Source organism: Arachis ipaensis, chromosome B8 (genome assembly GCF_059453495.1).
Source record: "Arachis ipaensis isolate K30076 ecotype BB chromosome B8, ASM5945349v1, whole genome shotgun sequence".
NCBI classification, from domain to species: domain Eukaryota; kingdom Viridiplantae; phylum Streptophyta; class Magnoliopsida; order Fabales; family Fabaceae; genus Arachis; species Arachis ipaensis.
The window spans coordinates 3,188,578-3,214,065 of NC_142443.1; the positions used below are offsets into that span (position 1 = coordinate 3,188,578).

The 25,488-nt window shown below is 34.0% G+C and overlaps 1 protein-coding gene and 1 pseudogene across 3 annotated transcripts; both read right to left on the reverse strand.

Moving 5' to 3' along the window:
• Window positions 1-747: 747 nt before the first annotated feature.
• Window positions 748-4,087, reverse strand: LOC107612146 (scarecrow-like protein 34). The gene is made up of 2 exons (XM_016313968.3): window positions 3,603-4,087; window positions 748-3,452 (listed from the first exon to the last, which is right to left on the reverse strand). Exon 2 carries the CDS (start codon window positions 3,411-3,413, stop codon window positions 936-938), a length of 2,478 nt encoding a protein of 825 aa, XP_016169454.2. The 5' UTR covers window positions 3,414-3,452; window positions 3,603-4,087; the 3' UTR covers window positions 748-935.
• Window positions 4,088-18,339: 14,252 nt separating this feature from the next.
• On the reverse strand, window positions 18,340-21,611 carry LOC107614541 (scarecrow-like protein 14 pseudogene; annotated as a pseudogene). Of its 2 annotated transcripts, none has more exons than XR_015896604.1 (2): window positions 20,748-21,611; window positions 18,340-20,477 (listed from the first exon to the last, which is right to left on the reverse strand). The product of XR_015896604.1 is annotated as a scarecrow-like protein 14 pseudogene, transcript variant X1 (transcript). The 2 variants fall into 2 exon arrangements; XR_015896605.1 differs by having other exon boundaries at window positions 18,346-20,991; window positions 21,147-21,573.
• Window positions 21,612-25,488: the final 3,877 nt, after the last annotated feature.

Here is a 25,488-nt window from a genome sequence, read left to right on the forward strand (position 1 = left end):
TGATATACAAGGTCTAGTGGACTCAACTATTCATGTATGATCCAATCCAAGTAGCAAGTAATGCTACAACAACTATATTATCCATTGAAATACAGACAAAAGTAGCAAAATCAGGCTAGCAAATAGCATGCATGATCATATCCCTTCATCAGACAAACTTTTATTCCAGAAGATTCTGCTTCTAGAATGTCGATATTCCCAACAAAACCATTAAATCCTGATATCCATTTGTATGATTGCATCCGATCAATATTTTAATTCATATTGTAAACAATAGTCAAATAGATAGACATTTCTTCTCTTCTAGAGGAACCGATTACCAGACATTAAGAAACTTTGCGCATAAATGAGAAATATTCATAGAAGTTGCACTAAAATGAAATTTCATAGACAGGAACAACGATCTCAGAACAGAAAATCTTCCATAATCCATTTCAAGTTAATTACAACTTTACAACTCATAGGTAGCTTACATCACAAAACAAGACATATCCTACAAAAACATTTCACCAATGTATTTATAACATACGAAATGACTATAATACAAGTTGGTTAGGGAGTTAAAAAGAATCCTGAAGAGCATTTTGATTGCTACATACAAGCAAACATGCTAAGAGCTATTCCTATACTAACACTCCCTCCTTCGCAGTGTAGGATCTCGTCCAATTCTGGGAAGGTCCACTACAAGTTTCCGGCAGAAGAACCAGTGGAAACGTTTGAAAGAATATTCATCACAACACTTGAGGATTAAGCAAGCAAAGCATAGTTATATCAGAACTTAAAACCATAGAAGAACATAATAAGCTTCTTACGATCATTATTACATCACATAAATCAAATAACTACCGAACAAAACAAAACATGGGGAAGAACTAGGAGTGATTCATAGAATCATACGTCTAGTCCAGCATGAGTTTCTGAAACAAGAATAATTCTCATGCTGGCACCCAACAGGAGGAGGCATACAAAATCCGGCCCTTCCAACCTTGAAGCATCCAGTTGTTGTCTTCATCAAAAACAAAATCTTTGTGGTGTTGGTACCATTCCTTTAACTTGCTCCTAAATTTGGACATTAACGCCTTATCCAGTGGTAGCTGCCTAAAACCAGCTCTTGAATTCCTAGCCTGCCACTGCTTGTATGTTTCAGGCCTCTCAACCCTTTCTAGACCTTCACATGCTACAACATTCATGATCTCCCGACCCAAAAACTCTCTCTCAAGCATCGACCTCCATGCATTGTTTCGGGGTATGAGAGTATCAAACATATCGTAAATTGCAGAATAATGGAACAGTGCTTCCCGAAAGCGTGTGAGGAAGAAAGGGGCATTATAAGAACCATTTACGACTGTGTGAGCAAAAATAGCTGGGTTTATCCTCCTGATTAAATTCAAAACTGCATTTCTAGGACTGTTCACTTCAACCGTCTCCTCGAGTAAATTCTTGAACCTTACCAGACAGTTCACAGCAACTACCTCATTGTCCTTGATGTTAAGGTCTTCAATCTGAATGGTTTCCCAGTGTCTTGATGCTATGGCTTTGTACTCAAAGGGAACATTGAAAAGCTTGCAATATTTAGCTAGACGACGTCCACTCTCCTCAATTCTTTCTGTGGGACGAAATCCAGCTTGGGGATACTCAATTCCTGTGATCCGCAGCTTGGGAGGCCCTCCATCTCTCTTGGCTAGAAATTTGATAAGTATTGGCCACTGGAAACCATACAGGATACCGAAATCAACAATATGAAGAGTTTCTGCCTTTTCAGCTATGTTCAAAATCATCTTATTTGAAAAGAAATGTGCAAATTTCTTGAAAGGGCAAGCAGATATAAAAACTTGGTAGGCCTTGAGAAAATCAGCAGCACTGAACTTCTTGTAGCTGAGAGAGGCATAGAATATATGAATTCCAGGGCCAGTGCCAGCCATGCGTGCCTCCAGGCCATCGGCAAAGTAACGAGCCAGCCTCTGATATGCATCGCCGAAGGGCAAGGAATGCTGTCTGATCTGCTTTAGTAGTTCATTAGCAGTCCTTTGGTCATTGGCAGACACAGCTTGGGCACACAGAACCAAAAGAGTTCTCAAATCCACAGTTTCTTTCTTCCTGCCTTTTTTCTTGGATCGACTCCTCCCTCCCTCGGATGAATGTGGTTGTTCAATTAGTTGTGTATCCACAACCAATCCACCCTGCTGTTCAGCAGACAGTGGGACATTTTCAACACTAAGCAGCACCTTGTCAAACATTTCAGATATTTCATTTTCTTCCTCAACACTAACCGCAGATTGCTTGTTGCATCTTTCTTCTTCACCATCATCGCCCTGGCGAGCATGATGCTTCCTACTCTTCACCCCATCCAGACTCCTCGCTGCTGTATTTTTTGCAGCTTTTGTTGTTGCTGGAACTATGTGATATGGCCCAGCAACAACTCTGTTTGATCTCTCCTTAGCATCATTCTCCACCATCACTGGCACTGCAGCCTTCTCCACCCTTCTCTTTGACTCTTCTGCATGCATGCTACTGCTCTCCAGGCCAGTGGAAAGCCTTGGCCCAGGGGGAAGAAATTTACTGGCTTCCTCCAACCCTCTTTTGAACTGCAAGATAGAGTCAGCATTACTAAAGATATTCTGAGCCAAGAGCTTCGTTGCAGAAGGATCCAAATCAAACACCCCATCACCAATACTAGTCAAAGCATGTTGAGGAAGGTGAAGCTGAGAAGGCACATGCGAAATCAAATGCGAATGAGAATCAAACTGCAAAGAACTATCACCGGAAACAGGAGTATCTGGAGAAAGGGTCTTGAAGTCATGAGAACTTAAATGGTTCTCACTACTGCTAGTGCTAGTGCTACTGCTGTTGCTATTGCTGCAACCTCCAGAAGAACCAGTGGGGAAGCTTCCAGCACTAACACCATCAGGACTCTCCAGATTCTGATGAATATCAAGAGGGTGCTCATTAGGGGAAAGGGGAAATTCTTGATTGAGGGCATCATAGAACGATTTCTCAGTATCTTGCAGGCTAAGAGGATTATAGCACATGCAAGGCTTATCCTCAAAATTCTCTTCCAACAAAATCTGGCTTATGTACCTCACCGTTTCAGAAAAGTCCGTGTCTTCCACGGAAGGATCCGGCATAGAAGCCACAGCCCCAAAAGCTGAACCCGGCATGGATTTTTCCACACGGCTCGCGGAAGAGGGTGGAACAAACGGCTCCGAGCTTCCGGAATTCGAAACCGCATGTGCATGCAAGCCAAATGTGTCGGCGTCAAACCGATCAAAAGCATTACTTGGAGTTAAATCGAAAGGGTGATTGTATTGTCTGTGTAGATCCCAATCGTTGAAATCTGAAAGCAAAGCACCACCATAGTCGCCGAATCCGTAGGCGTTTATGTAATCGGTGTTCCTAACGCGGTTTGGATCCATGGCAGAAAACAGAAACACTCAGCAACACCGAAAGTTTCTCTGTGAAGTCAAACCAAAAGGGAAAAAAAGTGGAGGCAGTTTCCATGCAAAAAAAACAGTGAGAGCAAGCAACAGAAGAGCTATGGTAAAAACAGAAAGAGCGGAGCAACATAGAAATGGTATATTAATGAGAAAGAAAAAAAAACTGACCATGAATTCGAAGAGGAGTTCGTTGCCAGCTACAGGTTGCAGGTTGCAAGGTAAGTATTTGATAAAAGTCCAAAGAGAGAGAGAGAGAGAGATGAAAGGTCACAAACAATGTTGAGTAATAATGTTGGAGCAGCAATTGCATGGTTTGGTGTTGGAGGCTGAGGTGACTATTAAAGTAGTATTTTCTCTATTTGGATTTTTTATTCCTGCGAATCTTCCTTCCCATTAGAATCAACAAATGAAAATTATTTGGTCAAACAATTGTTGTCACATGCCATTTGCTTTTTTCAATTCAATTCTTATCCTCCATGTTCATGAAAACACAATTAACTTCTACTTCTACATTCATTAGTTTGGAAAGAAATAATCTTAAATGACTCATTTCACTTGTAATGTTATTACTGTGAGTAATCTATAAGAGAAAGAGTGTGATTTAACATTGTTGGTTTTCCTAAATAAGTATGACATGAAAGCTGATTTTTATCATTCTAAAATCATCAGTTTTTGTTTCTTCTATCTTTTGATATAAGGTTGATGGATTATGGGTGAGATTTTGATGTTTTGTTTATTTATTATTTTGTTATTTTTTTTAAAATTATAGAGCTAATTATAATCTGTATTTATGTCACATCTAAATTCTTATTTTGAGTGGTACTATTTGACAATATTAATTTATTATCAAAAGTTCAGAAATTAAGTAGATGAGATTTTGATATATTTTTTTTGTTATTTTGTTGTTGTTATCTTAAATATTATCTTTAAAATTGAGGAATTAATCATCCTTTATATTTATATTAAGTCTAAATTTTCAATTTAATTGGTACTCTTCAAGAATATTAATTTGTTATCAGAAATTTAAAAATTAAGTAGATGAAATTTTGGTATTTTGTTTTTTTTTTATCTTATTGTTGTTATTTAAATGTTATCTTATATATTATCTTTAAGATTCAAGAATTAATATTATCTGTATTTATACTAGGTTTAAATTCTCAATTTGATTAGTACTCTTTAAAAAAACTGAATTTAGTGTCAAATGTTCATAAACTAATGGATAAAATTATAGATAAGATTTTGATCTTTTGTTTTTTTGTTATTTTATTGTATCTGTTAAAATTCTGAAACTAATCATTATCTGTGTATTTATGTGATCTGAATTCTCAATTTGATTGGTACTCTTTAAAAATATGAATTTATCGTCAGAAATTCAAAAACTAAGAAGATGAGATTATAGATGAGATTCTAAAATTTTGTTTTTTAGCATCTTGTCGCTCTTATTTCACTGTTGTCTTTAAAATTCTAGAGTTAATCATCACCTGCATTTATGTCAATTCTGAATTCTTAATTTAACTGGTATTGGCTGAGAACACTTATTTATTGTCAGAAATTTCAGAAACTATGAGATTCTAATACTTCAAAGATTTTGATATTTTTGCTTTTTTTTTTTGTCTGTGTTATTGATGTTATTTTATTGTTGTCTTCAAAATTCTGAAATTAATTATCATCTGTAAGTCTGCAACTATGTCATATCTGAATTGTCAATTTGTTGTCAAAAATTAAAAAACTGAGTGGATGAAATTTTGATGTTTTGTCTTATTTTACTGTGGTTATTAAAATTTTGAAACTAATTATAAATTTATAATCACTTATATCAAGTGTAAATTCTTAATTTAACTTTTTTTTTTGGTGACTAAATTCTTAATTTAACTGATACTCTCTGAAAATATTAATTTATTATTAGAAACTCAAAATTTTTAATAAATTTGACATTCTAATAATGTGACTATTATTGTGTCATTATTTTTTTAATTTACTAATTTTATAGAAGCTACAATTTTTTTATTTTTTTTAAATAATTATATATCCAAAATTTGAACTCCTAAGTTTTGATTATCTATACACAATGTGTTATTCTATTTATAAATATTATTTTTTGTCAAAATTATCTTTTATGGTTAAAATTAATTTGGAAAATGGTATCCTATTTGTCTATTTTTATAATAATTGTTCCTAAGAGTTACCTCTTATGTCACTCAAATTAAAATATTACATCTTATGCTTTTATTAGGGAGCTACATGTTCTTAACAAGCTAATGATATGCTTTTGGGCACAAAAGAAACAAAAATAAAATAAAATAAAATAAAAATATATCCTATGATATTTGTTTATTTTAACTTATTTAATATATAAATAGGTTCTTAATTTTTAAAGGCCTTAATAAATATAAGATAAAATATATTTTTTATTTTAATTTGTTTTAAAAAATTTATTTGTATTAAATTTACTCTTAACAACTAATTTTCAAAAAAAATTATTTGTATTAAATTTACTCTTAACAACTAATTTTCAAAAAAATTATGATCAATTTAAGAAGAACTTCACAATAATAATCTTTAATACAAGTAAATCAAACATATTTATCATCTATTATTATTGGATTAGTCTTAGATTTTTTAAAATTTAATTGTTAGAGATATAATTTATACAAATAAAATTTTTTTAAAATAAAATTAAAATAAAATAAAATTTAAGAATAGTTTTAAATTTTTGAAAATTTCAGGAATAAAAAATATATTTTATCCATAAATATAAATCATAACTTTTATAGGAAGTAACTATATAACATAAGCTTATTTCATAATAATTTGGTATCATATTTATATAATAAAAACAAATAGATAGATGGATGGATAGGTTGTCACATAAGATAGAATAATACCATTTTGAAATAAAATATTATAGTTTGATTAATTATATATTTAGTTTAAATTCAACTAATTTAAAATAACATTTTACATATAATTTTCTTATTTGTTTAGAACCACAATTATTATGAAATTTGTATATATATTAATAGACACTATTGTAGTATTGTGCTCATTAAATAATAATAATAATAATAAATAAATAAATAAATAAATATAAAGTTAGTTAAAATAGTAAATATCAAATATTCTAATTAAAAATTTTGTGTTTAAATATTTAAAATAACAAAAATATATATTTTTTAGACGACATTATATAATAAAAGATATTTTAAAAAAAAAAAAGAGATTTATGTACTACATTTCTCTCGTATTCTTTTTATATGATAGAATTTGATATAAAATTAATACTTCATGATAACAAATACCCTGGTTATTAAAGTAGTAGGATCAATAGATCATATGCAATTAATTTGAGAAAATATTTTGGAAGTTGAAATTTGAAACCGTACTTTGAAATCATTGAGCAGCACCTAGTTCTTAAAAAAACATGCCTTAAGTGAAATAATCAACTATAATGACATACAATTTAGGAATATAGTAAAAGACATGAATTAAATGAAATACACCAATTTTGAGGTGTCAACTTTCTTGGGGGTGACATGCTAAATGTTAGCTTGAATTGAAAACGTGTAGCATGTTCATCATAGATAAGAATAATTTTATATTTGGATGCATATCCATATCATGAAAGACCAAGCTGTTAATTTATGTTTCTTGGTCGCTAAGCCTCTTTATTGTTCATCCCTGACGAAACTCTTGGGCACGAAGTAATGAATTAAGGTAATTAATAATAGCCATGTCAACTATATATGGAAATATCAATATGTTAATGTAATTTTCAACATACATGCATTGTTTGAATTTGATTTCAAGGCTGTCTGGTTTGTCGTTAACTTATTAATTTCAGAGACACTAACTGCACACATTACACATACAATTGCACGCGTAATATTGGCTCCGACACATGGTGACATATTCAGGAACACACGTAACCATATGTTATGCGTAAGCATTTAAATTCTGCTGTATGGTTTTGTGTGTGTGGGAATGTGGGATGTGGCCATAAGTCCATAACCATAGCCATGTATGTCACCAGGACACTACAATTTTGATATATATTTAATTTTCTAATTTGACATATATTTAATTTTCTACTGTTGACTAAGTCACGAGTCAAAGCACTTTCAAATAAGTACAATGGATAATAGTATAGCGTGAGGAATAATTTTCAGCCATTTGACTTATTATATGTTTAACATTTTTTTTTTGGTGCCAGAATATAGGTTTATACAAACTCAAAATAATTCTCTCTTTGTTATTAGAAGAAATTAACTTTCATTCATTTAGCACCTATAAATACTTCTTGTATATTGTACTTTTGATCAGACTGAATATATACAAAATACTTTCTTTAGTTTGGTCTCTCGTTTCTAACATGGTATCAAGAGTTTAGGTTATTTTTTTCAAAAACAATTAGTTTCTACCTCCGTTATCTTGTTTCACTAGTAGTACTTTGTCCTCCGTTTTCGACTTCTTCCCGACGCCTTTCTTCGTCACCGTCACCACCTTCGTCTTCTACTCGTTGCAAGCTTTTGAACGCCGCCGACCTCGCTGCCTACTGCCGTCGGACGCGCCGCCAGAAGTCCGATCACCGCTTCAGGTTCTCTCTCCCCAAACGCCATCCAGAACCGTTGGATCCACGCTCAGGATCAACGGTCCCAAACAGCGCACATGTCGTCGCCAGCACCCACGCAGATCCACCAAACCCGCGACCGACCCGGACCGACCCGCATTATCCGACCCGCTGCCAGCTCTGTGCTCGCGTCAGCGCTGACGAGTCTCCTCCTCCTGTCGCGTGATGCCACGTGTCTTGCTCTGCTGACGAAGCAGCTGACGTGGCATCTGACGTGGCCGCTAACGTGTCCGACAGTGGGACCCTCCCTAAGGTTTTTTGGTGAGCTCTTTTTGATTTTGCCATCCGTTTACTCATTTTCTGCTCCAAAATTGCAGTTTTCTCTCCTCTCCTTGATCTCTGTGACTACTATTATGGAAAAGTCAGATGTTTTTGCTGCCACAGACAGAAAAGGTAAATTCTGTCGAAATTGTAACCGTTCTGGGCACCTCTTCTCCGACTGTCCTTCTGTTGAATGTCGCACATGCCACCAGAAAGGTCATATTAGCTACCATTGTTCACAGCTGTTCTGTCGTTACTGCAAGCTCTTGGGACATTTAATTACTGCTTGTCCTACTTGCCCACCACGTCCTGATCCACTCAACCCGTCTCCTGTCTCTCTATCTGATATTGCATCTCTTCTTCAGAGTCTTCTCTCCGTTTCTGGTAATACCCCTGCTGCTTTTTCGACCCTTCCAGGTAATTATAAATGGTACTTTGACTCGGGTTGCTTTAATCACATGTCTCCGTTGCGTAATATTTTCTCGTCCCTGTCTACCACTACAAATGGACCTTCTGTCAATACTGCAAATGACTCCCTCTTGCACGCAACAGACAAGGGTTCTATATCCCAGTCAACTCTTAATCTTCCTGATACTTATTATATTCCCAAATTAAACTTCAATCTTATTTCTGTTGGTCAACTTGTTGATCTGGGTTTTGAAGTCACTTTTTCCGTTTCTGGTTGTCGTGTACAAGATCCTCGGACGGGACAAATTATCGGGACTGGACGTAAGGTCGGAAGATTGTTTGAACTCGAGAATCTTCATATTCCTCCTGTACCAAATCTCTGTGCTGCTTCTTCTCCCTCTACCCTTCACTTATGGCATCAACGCCTTGCCCACACCTCCTTAGGAAAACTGCGTCCTCTTGTGTCTCAGGGTGTTTGAGGTCAGGTTCCAAATGAATCTTTTGATTGCATTTCTTGCCAAACTGCCAAACAACCTGCTTTATCTTTTCATAATAATTCATCTCTTGCTTTTTCTCCTTTTGATCTCATTCACTCTGATGTTTGGGGACCCGCTCCCACTGCCTCTATGGGCGGAGCTCGATACTTTGCTGTTTTCATTGATGATTATTCCCGTTTTACTTGGGTTTATTTGATGACTAATCGCCATGAGTTACCTCAGATCTAAATCAACTTTGCTACTATGATTAAAACTCAGTTTTCCAAGGTCATTAAGGTTTTTCGATGTGATAATGCTATGGAATACCGTGATTCTAAACTCTTAGCCTTTCTGGCAGAACAGGGTACTTTGTCTGAGTTTTCTTGTCCTGGTACGTCTCAACAAAATGGTAGAGCTGAACGTAAACACCGTCACATTCTTGACTCCATCCGTGCAATGCTCCTTTCTTCTTCGTGTCCTGAGCGTACTTGGGGTGAAGTTGTTCTTACTGCTGTTCATGTTATCAATAGACTCCCTTCTTTTGGTCTTGGTAATATTACCCCCTTTGAGCGTCTTTATCATACCTCCCCAGATTATAGTTCTCTTCAAGTTTTTCGTTGTGTATGTTTTGTTCTTTTTCAACCTCATGAACATAGTAAACTTGAACCTCGGGCTCGTATGTGTTGTTTCCTTGGTTATGGCACTGAACACAAGGGTTATCGTTGTTGGAATCCTCTATCTAAACGTATTCGTATATCTCGTCATGTTGTCTTCTGGTAGCACCACATGTTTTCTCGGTTCTCATCCTTTGGGTCCATTCCTACTACTCAGTTTACTAACCTCAATGTTGATCTTTTTCTTAGTGATGATTCTCCAGATTCTATCTCGAGTGACCCTCCACAACCTCCTGTTCTTCTACCTTCTCCATCTCCCGATGATTCCAGACCGGACGATGATCCTGCTCCTACCGTCATGCCTCCTCCTCCTGCTCGTTCTTCTAGGGTAAGGAATCCACCTCCTCATCTTCTTGATTACCATTGCTTTTCTACTATCCTTCATCAATATGAACCTAAGTCATTCAGAGAAGCCTCCTCAAACTCAAATTGGCAACAAGCAATGCAGGAAGAAATACAGGCACTTAAAAAAGCACATTGGGATTTGGTTGATCCTCCTTCTGATAAGGAAGTTGTGGGCAGTAGATGGGTATACAAGATCAAGACTCGCTCTGATACCATGTTAGAAATGAGAGACCAAACTAAAGAAAGTGTTTTGTGTATATTCAGTCTTATCAAAAGTACAATATACAATGGGTATTTATAAGTGCTAAATGAATCAAAGTAATAAAGGCATAGAATCCTATAATTAATATACAGATATGCTATATAAATATAAACGATACTAATTGATCTAAATTGATTCTAATGATTCTCTAACAATAATATTATTAAAATTTATAAATTAAAAAATAATTTACTATTAATAAATTAATAACTTCATATATAACAATAATACACAATATATAATTCGAGATTAAACTAATTTGTAAAATTACTTAATATAAAAATAAAACATAATAAAGCTCTATATTTGTCGACAAGCATTATGAAATTGTCATATGTGTTCAATTAAATTCTCTTTCAACTATCGATGCTACTGTCTGTTTCGAAGTTGGACATTTCTTTGGAGAAATTGATGGTATGGTGCAAAATCTTCTTCTCCCAACTGAAGTTGTGATAAGCCATTTTCGATATCGTCATACTCTAGGTTTGAGCAAAATTTTCTGCATAAATGACTCTTTCATCCTCAACAACCATATTATGCAATATAATACAAGCTCTCATTATGTTTGTAAGATTTTTTTTTCAAAAGCGTACTGGACCACGTATAATTGCAAAGCGTGCTTGGCACACTCTGAATGCTCGCTCCACGGCTTTTCTTTACCTTCTTAATATTGTGCAAATAACTTGTGTTTATCCCTTTGTAACTTTGAGATTGATTTGACAAATGTAGCCCATTCAGGATAAATACCATCTGCTAAATAGTATCTTATAGTATAATTATTATCATTGATAGTATAATTTACTTCCGGAGCACGATCATTTAGAATATTATCGAACATTGATGAACGATCTAACACGTTGATATCGTTATTTTAACCAGAAACTCCAAAGAGCGCATGCCATATTCAAAGGTCTGAAAATGCTACAACTTCAAGTACTATGGTTACAACCCCACGATAACCATTCATGTACATACCTTTCCACACCTTTGGACAATTTTTCTATTGCCACTGCATGTAGTCAATGCTGCCCAACATACCAGAAAATCCACGACTCTCCGCCATTTATAGTAGTCGTCGTGTATCATTTGAATTTGATTTTCGTAAATATTCATCCTTAACCACTAAAATGACACCTTCAACAAATTTTTTCAAGCATTCAATTGTAGTGTTCTTGCCTATGCGCACATAATCATCAACAGCATCAGCTGCTACACCATATGCTAACATTTGTATCACAGTAGTGCATTTTTTGATTGGTGACAAGCTTTTTCTCCCAGTTGCATCGACCCTCTATTGAAAATATGGATAGACATTTGAGAGAGCATCTATTATCCAAAGGAACACGTGTCTTCTCATTCAAAATCTCCGTCGAAAAATGTCAGCATTATACACCGGTTCATCTGCAAAATAATCTTTGGAGAGGCGATCATTTCTTGTTTCTCGATCTCTGTTGATGCATATAAGGAGTAGAATTTCTATCGATATCTTCTTCTTCTTAATCATTGAATAATCACCGATTTTGTCAGCCAACGGTGATTTCTTTTCGCTAAAATCTTCAGATATTTGCTTTTGCCTTACCTTTTCTCTTGCCCTTCTTTGATACTTGTGGGCGAACGAAAGAGTTCACACTGGTTTTGTCAGCTAACGGTATTTCTGGATTTGATGATGATGAGTATGCTCTAGTTGCACTAACCTTGATTCTCTTTGAGCCTCCATTTTTGCTCCAAATGAAGCATATTCCAATGCCTCTCAAAAGTGAATTTTTGACCATAATTTGTGGAATAAAGTTTATAGGTCGACTCATTTATATTATTAGCGTTCGAACCACACCTTATGTTTTGACTAGCTTAATTGTAGCAACCAGTAAACTGTGCAACTGCCTTGTTGATCGTATACCATCGTTTCTTACATGCAACTGTCCTCCTTTTCATGTCGGTGCTAAATTCTACATAATAGCTGTGAATTCGACTCCAAAATATTTCGCCTTTTTAGTCGGTACTAATACTATAGAGCCAGTTGAAATATTCAACCATGAACTGATCAACATCTCATCTTCTTCCTATTGTCAGTGTTGAATACTATCTTGCCTACGATTTTCAATGTCATCATCATTGAGGTCGATAGATGATAGCATCTAATTCACGAGAGTTGGCAAAATCTGAATATTACGAATTTGGACTAGATTGTATCGGAGTCTGAAAGGATGGATTAGAAGAGCCACCAACACCAAATGAGTTGTCTCGATGCACTGAATTGAGTTGAAAATGACAAAGATGTTGGAGTAACATTTTCGATAGAGGGATTAAATATGGATGAAAATGAAAAATATGGTATTTGTGAATTTTGATTATGTGGTTAGAAAATAGAAAATTGATTATTATAAGGAGCTTGAAAATTGAAATTAGAAAAATTTTGTGGATTTAAACTTTGAAATGCATTAGGTAGTGTGAAGTTTTGATTTGGAATTTGAGAGTTTGAAGTTTGAGATTGTTGGATATTCAAAGCTTGAAAAAAGTTTTATAAGTAATTGAAAAAGGAGTTAAATTGATTTGGATCCATTGTTTTGAACAAAGAATAATATCAGTAGAACTTTGATTTCATAAATTTAAAAGAAGAATGAAAAAGAATAGAAAAATTGTGAGAATAGAAGTGTGCTAGTGTTAAACTCGTGCGATGCAAGGGCTTACATTTTAATTTAACATGTTTAATCGAAAATAATATTTTATAATCATAAATTTCTCGAGTTTAGTATAACATTATCATCGTCGTTATACAATAAACGTACTGAATATGTTGTTTTATCTCTATTCAAAGTAAAATACAAATGGAACAATTTGAAGTCTATAATATTCTTGAACTACAAAGAAAGAGATCTGAAAAAATAAGAACATATATAACTGTAATAGTATCATGTCAATTTTATACTAAACTTTAAATCAAAAGGTTAATGAAAATTTATCGACAACCTAGTATTTTACTTACCTCATTAGAAAAACAATTGGCATATAATACTGTGCTTCCTGTTACACATTTCATTTCAAATCTAAAAGTAGAGTTATAGATAAAATAGTTATATTTACAGTAAATATTTGTATAAAAGTATAATCATAATATGTTATTAAAATGAAAATACTATTTTTGTTACCTAAGTATTATTAAAAACCTCTTTGAACATAACATTTGTTGTTGATGACTTTGGATTGTTGTCTTCATCCAGAATTAGAACCTTGAGACTACTGCGACTCTTAACTCTTGAAAATTATAATATATCATGGTTATCTTACTATGTCTCTTTTGAAATAATATAATCTTCCTCTTCATTCATGTATCATTTTACAACTTAGATAGGTTTGTGTATTCTAGTGCATCTACAATAATTATATAGCATATAAAAATGATTATTTTAGTAGACTAATTAAAAAACTAAATGATTGATCTTAAATTATAGAACATTAAAAGAAATCTAAGCATATTAGTATCGATTTGTAACTTTCTCTAACACGAATCCTTAATTATTGAAAACTTCTTGCATCCTTATTCGTCGTGTTAGAATTTTAAATTTTAAAATTTTAAATAGAGTTCTCTAATTACCAAATAAAAATTAGAATTAGAATTTGAAAAACTAATATTTGTTGATAAAATATAAAACAAATATTTGTTTTAAAATATAAAACTTATATATCAATCTTCTATTTGTTAAAATATTTCGAAGTTTAGTTTTTTGTAAAATCTTATACATCCTAATTAACAAAAATTTTCAAATGCATAATATTTTTTAATTGTTATATTTTTTAAAAAATTGCTAAAATATAGATAAAAATAATATATTTATTATCACATAGATAAACTTAAATTAAGGATTATTATCATATTTAAATTGTTATCATGCTCAATTCTTTATTTTCATGTTGAAACTCTAGTAGCCAATTCTGTTTGTTTCTTAGTTTCAGCCATACTATCATCCTGCATGAGCAATAATGATTGTCAAATACCAAATATGTAAAGATGAGCATTTATATTAAAGAAATACTTGCATAGGGAATATAGACAATGCTATTGCAATCTATTATAAACCAAAATTTAAAAATTCAGTTAAAAAATTATTCTAAACAAACTAATTTATACCCATTCAACTTACACTATTTTATTCACACGTTATCCAAATTAATTCAAAATGAACTACTTATAAACGAATTATACTTTCAGGAACTCGATTCGCATTTTTTTTTTTTGAAAGAATTGAATTGATTCGCCAAAATTATGTTTATGGAAAATAAGAGGTTTAAATATATAGCTAAAGAGTTCAAAAAGAATTGATTACCTATCATTGACTTCCAATTCAATAACATTGAACTTAATAGACTTATGATCTTTTTCAAAAGTCTTCTCACTCCTAATTACAGCAAGATGTTCAATAATATCTAAATAGATTAAGATAAAAAGGGTTTGTTAATAATTATGCTAATAAAAAAATTGATAAAATAAATAAATTTATCAATATTTTTTTTGTAAAACAATAAATTTACCAACAAAATAGATGTAATCGAATCTAGAAGGATTGAGATCAGAGTGTCAAAACTCACAAAACTACTAAATCCATATTGTGGGATACTTGATGATTTTAGAAGTTTGTGCACATCGGTACGTTGGTTTAAATTCACCACATACTCTTGATATGTAGTCTTGAAGTTACATACCCACATTGCGTCCAAGTTTTAATACCAAAATATGTAATTTGATATGTCATTCCTTCTCTTAGCAAATTCACGAATCGAGACACAAGAATCTTCTTAACTGAAATATGTATTTTTTTCTCCCTAAAATTGACAAACAAAAATCAAAGAACAATTAAAATGAGGTAAATAAACACATTTGAAATATCAATAATATAAATTCAGTATTATTTAAAAAAGTGGTAGGAAACTCACGTTTTTATCGAGCAAAATCATCTCAATTGAAACATCTAATTTGTTTTTTTTAATAAAAATAAGCTTTTAAAAATATTTTGTATTTTGTGGATATATCGATATCCGATCCGATTCGCAAATATGCGGATCGGATCGGATTTAAGCTTAAAAACTATAGATATTGGATATGATCCGATGGTTTTAGTGCGGATCGAATCAAGATTTTGGTTATATCTGATTCGATCCGCGTTCATCCCTAGAGAGATTATTTGGAATGCTGGAAATTAGAATTCAATTAAGAGTTGAATGCTTTTTCTTACTTTAGAACAACTACAAATGAATGATTTGAATTCTTTTAAGAATTCCAATTCTTATTTATCCTTTATTTGTAAATTAGATCAAAAAGGGAAAATTTTTATTTTAATAAATAAAATAAATATAATAATTATCAAAATAAATAATTTAAAAAATACTTATCGATTTAAATTTCACAGTCTTATCTCGTTTACAGTGGAATTCCGGACCCCATTTTGACTTAATCAACCTCTTTCTCCCCTCTTTTAACCCTTTTCTACCCTATTTTAGATTGATACGGTGATGGCGCGCTAGGCGGGGAACGGTGGAGACATTAACAGGCTGAATGAGACGTCACATTATGCCGGAACGGCCGACTTCGAGGTTAGCTACGTTATATTTGTTTAGGGTTTAGGGTTCATGGTACTTTAACCAGTCCGATTTGATCACCGGTACTCCGCACTCTTGCGAATACTGTAGTTCTTCACACCCTGAAGCACTGCCTCTCATCTTTTGAACCCGTGGCCGACCCGAAACTCTACACGGCCATCTGGGTTGTAATCCTCTTCACTTGTGTCAGAAAACGGAGTCCTCTCATGCATGGCGTTCAGATCTAAACTGTGATAGTGACTTGGCACTGCCGATAGCGTCGGAATTGGGTGAGGTGGTGGCAGGACATGGCGCGCCACATTCTGGGCAGGTGTCTCCGGAACAAACTCATCCTCATTTCCAATATCGGACGAATCACTGTCCGCACTGTCCGCCACGTAATCCTCGTACGACTCCTCCTCGCCCTCCTCTGCCTCATCTACTAGAATGACGACATGAATGGGCGGTGGTGCGAGAGGTCGGTCGTCCTGTACATAGGTCGAGTGTACGGAACTCCCACAACTACTATGTCCCACCTCGGCGGAAAGCTCCATTACCTGCTCCACCATGATCCTCCCATGGATGTTGAACATCAGTCGCACATGCTCGTCCCCTTGAAGTCAGAATAGTCGAAACCGGAAGACTCTGTTACCCATGGGTGCCAGCAACCTATACGCCACCCATCCGATCTCCCTCACTTCTGTACCACCAAGCTTGCTCAATATCAAACTCTTCAAATCCGACAATGTATTCACACGCTGAGTGCGAAACAATATCAGATTCCCACACTCAAATGTCACCTTGTTGTCGCCATTTCTCATACGATAATTAGGATAAACAAGCACAACTATGTATGGACTGTTACTGGCCATTGATGCCTTATTTTCGTGAGGAAAACCAGACCGAAAAAGGATAGAAAATATTTGTGGAGAATACCAACAGTTACACATCCTTTTATAGCAGCTGTTAATTTGTCTTTCATCTATCTCGTTTATACTGTAAACAAGATGCACATTTTATGTATCTCGTTTACAGTGTAAACGAGATATACACGTTGCAGCTGACGTGTCTTATCTCATTTGCAGTATAAACGAGATAAGACTGTAGAATTTAAATCGATAATTATTTTTTAAATTATTTATTTTGATAATTCTTATATTTATTTTATTTATTAAAATAAAAAATTCTCAAAAAGGTCTAATTTTTAAATTTATTTTAATATTTTTTAAATTTAAATTCTATTCTATTAATATATCATAGTCATTTTAAATGATAAAATTAAGTTTTAAACAAAAATATATTTTTTAAAAAAAATAGCAACATAAAATCATGGTGTTTTCCCTGATAAAGTCATCGCTGAGTGCTGACCTAAAAAAGCAGAGTGAGGCAAACATCTTGGATCTTATAACATGGAGTAAACATATTTCCAATTAATAACTGTAACGTAACACTCCGTTAATAAATGAAAAATTATAACGCTTCAATTTCATATATTTTAGTTATCCATTGGTATAGTTTGATAGAACAAAAATTAATCCCTGGCAGAGCGCAGATCTAAACTTTTATTTTTTGCTAATAAATTATTATATGCACAAGATAAAATTTAAATTCTCAAGACTTACTTAAATATACAAAATAAAATTTAAATTCTCAATACTTGTTTAAATGAATAAAGTCTATTTAACCAATTCAAATTAATTCAATTTTAAATATAAACACTCCAAATGTGTTAAATTTGTATTTATACAAAAAATATATGAGTTGATAATGCCACCAATCCAAATTAATTCAATTTCATATATAAACACTCCAAATATGTTAAATTTGAATTTATACAAAAATATCTAAATTAAATGTGTATAACATTTACCTTTAGATGAGTATTTTGGTGACATAATATTTATCCTATTTTTTATTTTATTTAATATATTTTGTAATAAATAAATGTTAAACGAGACAGATTTAGACCCAATTTAGATAAATAACTTAACTAAATTCTTTTTGACAAAATAGTTTAAATAATAAATAACTATATTAAAAGTAACTTATAAATAAGTTATTTTGTGTTTAAATTTTTAGCTCTAAAAGTGCTTATTTTATAGAAATGTGATAAAAAATAGTAATATTATGAGAGAAGTCATTTCTTTTAACTTCTTTATAAGCTCTTAAATAACTTTTTAGAAAACTGTAATTTGATTTTAAAAATTGCACCAGACATTAATACTACTATTTTTCATAAATTAAAAATAAAAAAAATTACTTTTAAAGCTTCCAAATGGTCCCTTAGACTATTTTTTTTCTCCTAAACACTAGCCGTCGGAGACAGAATATACTTATTGCCTGATGATCATGCTACTTAAGGCCTAACACAAATAATTTTTTATCTGTGCGCCTACAAAACATTGCTGTGAAGGCCTATGCTGGTACCCAACAAGAAGAAGCATATAGGATTCTGCCCTTCCAACCTTGTAGAAGCCATTTGCCATCAGCATGAAGCATGAAATCTTTATGATAACCTTCATTTCTCAACATATCCTTAAACTTCTCAATCATTTGTTCATCCAATGAAAGCTGCCTGAACCCTGCTCTTGTGTTCCTTACCTGCCATTTCTTGTAATTGTGTGGTCTCTCAATCCTCTCATTCCCTTCACAAGCCACAACATTCATCACTTCCTTCCCAAATATAGCTTCCTCATACATCAACCTTATAGGATCATCACGGGCAACAGTGTTATCAAGCATGTCAAACATTGCTGAGTAATGAAACATTGCCTCCTTAAACCTTGTCACGAAGAATGCAGCATCATAGTTACCATTTATAATGCCATGTACAAATACGTTTGGATTAGCCTTCCTTATTAACTCCAAAACAGAATCTCTAGGATTCTCCAACACAACTGTCTCATCATGCAGATTCTCAAATCTAAACATGCAATTCACAGCTACAAACTCATTCTCCCTTATCTTGAGATCCTCAACTTTGATTCTCTCCCATTTCTTTGCAACAACAGCATTGAACTCGAAAGGGACGTTGAATCGCTCGCAATACCTTGCTAAGCATTGCCCTGTTTGCTCAAGCTTCAAACCAGGCAGTGGATACTCTATCCCGGTTATGCGAAGCTTTGGAGGCCCACTGGGGAGTCTGGATAGGCGATATATAAGTCCAGGCCACTTGAAGCCATAGCGGATGCCAAATTCGACAATGTGAAGAGTTTGGACACCTTCCATGGCCGAATTGTCAATTGAGTTGATTGAGAACCTGATTCCAAACTTGTCAAATGGACAAGCTGATGCATACATTTGGTAGGCCTTGACCATATCAGAAGCAGAGGGCCTTTTTGTGGATAAGGCACTATGAATGTGTGTACCTGTCCCTGACATGCGTGCTTCGAGAGCATTTACAAAGTAATGGGACAATCTCTGAGTTGCATCACCTGTTGGAGAAGAATGCAGCTTAATCTGCATCAATAACTCTTTTGCCATTGGACGGTTATCAGAAGAAACTGCTTGTGCACATTGCATCAACAATGACCTCAGATCAATAACTTCATCGTCATTTTTGTCATTTCTTTTCCTTGCACGGCTCTTCTTACCGCGAGAGTCTTTGGGAACGCCTTCATCAGCTTGTGATGATCCTCTTCCCAATCCAGCTCCAAGAAGTACCTTATCAAAAAATTCGGATAGCTCAGTGTCATCCATGTACAATGCTGATTGCTTGCTACTGCTTCCCATGGACTCAGCAAGAAATTGGACCTCTTCCTCTTCCTCTTCCTCTTCCTCGAAATCATAATCGACTTCTTCAGTCTTAATCACCACCTGTCCTAATCCACTACTATTGTTTGTGGCAGTGAAGTCGCTTCTGTGGTTAGATTGGGGGGTGGTGGAGGATGGATTGGACTGAAAATTAAAGGTATCAGGAAAAGGTAAAGTGTTTGGCATCAATGGAATCATAGAAAGATCAAAACCGCTCCAGAAGTAGTCAGCAGAGCTGCTAGTATTGGTGGTGCCACAAGTGCTGCCAGAACTAATACTGCTATAACTATCCCCAGGGCTCTCCACATTGGGGTAGTAATTATGATGCTGGATAGAAGAAGAAGTTGAAGACGACAAAGTAGAGGCAGAAGAAGGATACCTCTGGCCAATGGCATCATAAAGTGATTTCTCAGCTGTTAGGAGAGCCGAGGAATGTTGGAACATGTTGTACTCTTCATCAATGTCTTCTTCCATAAGCATTTCATCTATGTACTTTAGGGCTGCAGCAGAGAAATCACTCTCATCAAAGGGAGCTGGATTTTCATCCCTATTAGTTGTGAAATCGGTGGCCGGATTTCCACCATGGCTTGGATCAGCCATCTAGCACGCGGCCTCAGACTCAAATGAGAAGCAGCAGGAAATTTAACCACTAAGCTATGAACTCATCTGCCGAAATAAATAGGTCATGAAATATAGAGAAATTCTTAGTTGTGCTAAGAGCAAATCAGTGTTTTTATTATTATGAAATAATAATTGCCTTTCACATAAACATTATAAGTCTATTATTATTTTTTCTAAAATACTAATAACATAGAATTTAACTTCTAAATGGCAACATAAATAGCGCAGAGTAAGAACATTTATTTTCTCTAAGAGCACACAAGAAAAGAAATTTTCCTGAAGTATATTTAAGTAACAAGGATTTGTGTTAGGTACCTGAAGTTAGTTATAGCAGTGTTGCATGCTATACTATGGTAGTAGCAATAAATGGTTCTGGATTGCATGCATAGGAAAGTAGACTTTATAACATGTCTCTGAGGCAATCGCTTTCAAGGAGATGGTGAACCACTATACACATCATAGGACGTAGACTTGATTTTCATGTATGTTTCTAGAAACGAAAAACGGCTCCTTTTGTGTTCAAATTCTCAACAACAACAGAGATAATGCTCCCTCTGATCTTTTGTTGAAGAATTTTCACGTGTCAAAATGCTTATAAGGTTAATGAGATGGAAAATGGAAAGCATGTATGTGCGTTTCGTTATGTTATCCAATGCATCTAAACCCTATAATTGGAAGCAAACATTCAAAGTAATGTAACATATATACACATACCTTCCTTCCTCGGCACATATATGCGCCATAAATGGAAAGATATTCTGTGATGCAAACTGCAAAAGTAATTGACATATATATTGGATTGGATTGGATTGAAGTGGAGTGGAGTGAGTATGAATTATGAAAGGCATTAAGTTTGAGAGCGAGATTGGAAGATATTTATTTTACGAGGAAACAAGCTAAGGCGCGGCAATGTAGTGGTCATCACCGACCAGGTAGAGGTGCCGGCCACTTGCCACCTGGTTAGGGTTGAATTCAACGCTTGGAACTGTGTCTTTGGACGACGATGGAAGCTGATGTGTTCATTTCATTCATCATCGTAGTATCTACAACACTCACCGGCCACCGCCATCATAGCTACTTAGCTAGGTTCCAGAAACGTACTCTCTCTCTCTCTCTCTCTCTCCTCTCCTCTCTCTCTCTCTCTCTCTCTCTCTCTCTCTCTCGCATAAGATAAGAATTAAGAAACGTGCAAAATTCTTCCATTTTCTTCCTGCCTCAGATACGTGCATGGAGCACTCTTAAAAAATTCAAACGATCATAACTTGGCCCATTGCAACATAAGTTGGGCCTCGCAGAGAGCCCATGAAAAGGCCTGTCTTAGAGGTTATATACTGAGATTTGCAGCAGGTTTCACCGTTTCAGTAACAAATTCAGAAAATTCATAATGCCGCAAAAAATTAATTATATTAAATTTTAAAAAAATATAATTTTTTTTTATATATACAAATGAATTATTAAAAATTCCAAGAGACGGCCTATACACGTCCCGCTGAATTAGTCCTTAATAGGTCATGACGTACAGACACTAAGATACGAAGACAAATAAATTTTAAATTCTTATAAAATAAGCATATATATATAATATAATATAAATTATTTTTTAGATAAATTATAATTATATTTTTATATTTTATTAATATTAAAATATAAATTAATTTTTAATTGTTTTTTGATTTTTTTAATTGTATAAAATATTTTTATTTTAATAAATATTAATATATACTAATTTTAAATTTATTTTAAAAATATATATTAAGAATAAAGTTAAACACGCTAATATATATATATGATAGTATTTAGGTGTGTTCAAACGTGTTCGAAGAATAATTTTTAATTTTTATTAAAATACAGATACAAACTCCGCCTATGTTATACATACGGTACATAGTCAGTCCCAAATTCAGATAAAGAGGGAGGCTTGTGTTGGCCTTCGACAGCCAACATAAAAACTTAGTCGAATTTTCATGACATGGATCAAAAACGTTATTGCACTAAAGTTAGGTCGTTGTCCAGAAGCAACAAGCTGTATGGTTCGCGTACAGTGTCAAATGAGCAAGAGCCGCTGCATCGGTGTCTGGGTGTAGTGTTAAATAAGTAAGACTTTCCGCGATTTCATGAAAGAACGAGCGTAAATAAGCTAGTTCACAAAGAAAAAGGTAAAAGTAAAGGTCGGAGCGACAGAAAGTTAAGATTTGGAACATGGAACATAGGCACTCTAACAGAAAAATTCATAGAGGTGGTAGATACCATGACAAGGAAGAAGATTAACATCATGTGCCTACAAGAAATAAAATGGGTCGGCGCAAAGGTTAGAGAGTTGGATATCTTCGGGTTCAAACTTTGGTATATAGAAAAGGTGAAGAATAGGAATGTGGTAGGTATTATCGTGGATAAGCAGTGGAAGAATAACATAGTGGATGTCAAAAGGGTAGGTGATCGGATGATCTCTATCAAATTTATGGTGGAAGAAGGTACTTTTCATGTGATTAGCGACTATACACCGCAAGTGGGTTCGGACGAACAACACAAGATAAGATTTTGGGAGGATCTAGAGAGTTTGGTCCAAGACATACTTTCGAGAGATAAAATTTTCTTAGCAATAGACTTAAATGATCATGTTGGAAGAGAATTGATTGGATATGAAAGTATTCACGGAGGCCATGGTTTTCGGGGTGGTCAATACCGAGGGTAAAACTATTTTGGACTTTTCCTCAACCTTTAACATTCTCATCGTAAATACATGTTTTAAAAAGAGAGACAAATATCTTATAACTTATAGGAGTGGCATGACAAACTCTCAAATCAACCTCTTCTTGTTGAGGAGAGTCGACCGAAAAGTTTGCATTAATTGTAAAATTATTTCGCAAGAGAGTTTAACAACACAACATAGGATACTTGTCATGGATTTTTATGTTGAGCAAAAGTTGAGGAAAATACATTATACGAAGAACTCAAGGACGAGGTGGTGGCAAATGAAAGGTAAAGAACAAAGAAGTTTCATAAGACAGATAGGAAAAGAGGCAAAGTGAATAGGGAATGGAAGCACGAAGAAGATATGAAGGGAGATGGCAGAAGTTACTAGATGAATGAAAAAGAAAGTCTTAGTGAATTTAGAGAAATATGACCAAGAAACAAGGAGTCTTGGTGGTGGAATACGGGTATACAAGAAAAGATAAAGACAAAAAGAGAGTGCTTTAAAGAGTAGTTTTTGTGCCGCAATGTAGATAATTGAAAAAAATATAAGGTGACTAAGAAAGAGACAAAATTAGCTGTAAGTGAAAAAAGAATAAGAGCATATGAGGATCTCTACCAGTCTTTAGGTACAAAGGAAGGAGAAAAAGGTATATATTGAATTGCAAAGAGTCGTGAAAGAAGAACAAGAGACTTGGATCAGGTTAAGTGCATAAAAGATAAAAACGGAGAGATTTTGACTCAGAAGATCAATGAAAGGTGGAAGAGTAACTTCTACAAGTTATTTAATGAAGGATAGAAGACTCTTCTGAGTCTTGGTCGGTTATGCACGAGGGAAGAAGATCAAAATTTTAACTACTATCGAAGGATTTGAGACTTTGAGGTAAACGATGTTCTAAAGCGGATGAAAAATTGCAGGACAGTAGGATCCAATAATATTTCTATTGAAGTTTGGAAGGGTCTTGGAGAGAAAGACATCAGTTGGTTAACCAAGTTTTTTAATGAGATTTTAAGGTCAAAGAAGACGCTAGATGAGTGGAGAAATAACACCTTGATACTTATCTAAAAGAATAAAGGGAATATACAAAGTTACAGAAATTATAGAATGATCAAACTCATGAACCATATCATGAAGTTATGGAAAAGGGTGATACAACGGAGGTTGAGACAAGAGATAGAAGTACCAGAGAACTAATCTAGTTTTATGACAGACAGATCCACTACTGAAGCTACATATATGTTAAGAATGATTATGGAGAAGTATCATAATAATATATGAGATCTACATATGGTATTTATTGATTTGAAAAAAAACATACGATATGGTACTAAGGGAGGTCTTATGAAAGGTTTTGAAAAGAAAGAGAGTACGGATCGCATATATTTGTGCAATTAAATACATGTATGATAGGGCTACCACTAGTGTGAAGACTCAAGGTGGTATGACAGATGAATTTTCTATTGGTATAGAATTAACCAGTGATCATCCTTAAGTCCATACCTTTTTACTTTAGTCTTGGAAGTACTCACAAAGCATATCCAAGAGTATATGTCATGGTGGATGTTTTTTGTCGATAATATCGTCCTTATGGGAGAGTCAAGAAAATACCTAAATAAGAAGTTGGATTTATGGAAAGAAGTTTTAGAAGTGTATGGTCTGCCCATAAGCTGTAACAAGACAAAATATATGGAATATAAGTTCGGCCACTGAAGGGAAAACCCTAATACAGAGGTGAAGATTGGAGAAAACATCCTACGAAAAATTAAAGTTTTAAGTATTTTAGGTACATTATACATGATAATGGAGAGATTGAACATTATGTAAACTATAGAATCCAAGCAGGTTGCTCAAAATAGCGGAGTATGTCTGGTTTTATATGTGACAAAAAAATTACTTTAAAACTTAAAGGTAAATTCTATTGCACTGCTATCAGACCGGCTATACTTTTTGGTACAGAATGTTGGGTAGCCAAAGGACAGCAGGAACATAAGTTAACTGTGACAGAAATGGAAGATGGAAAATAGACAAGAAATGAAAGGCAAAAGAAGACCTAAGAAGACCATCTATGGTCAAATGAGATCTACACGTAAACGGTATTTTTGTAGACATGATAGAGCTCAATGACGTTTGATTCATGTAACCAACCCCACCTAATAAGACAAGGCTTTATTATTGTTGTTGTTGTTGTAAAACACGATTGGATACAAAAGACACACACAGTGACGGATCCAGAAAATTTTGATAGTGTGGAAAAAAAAATATATATATATAATAATAATAATAATAATAATAATAATAATAATAATAATAATAATAATAATAATAATAATAATAATAATTTTTATAATAAAAATATTATGTGTA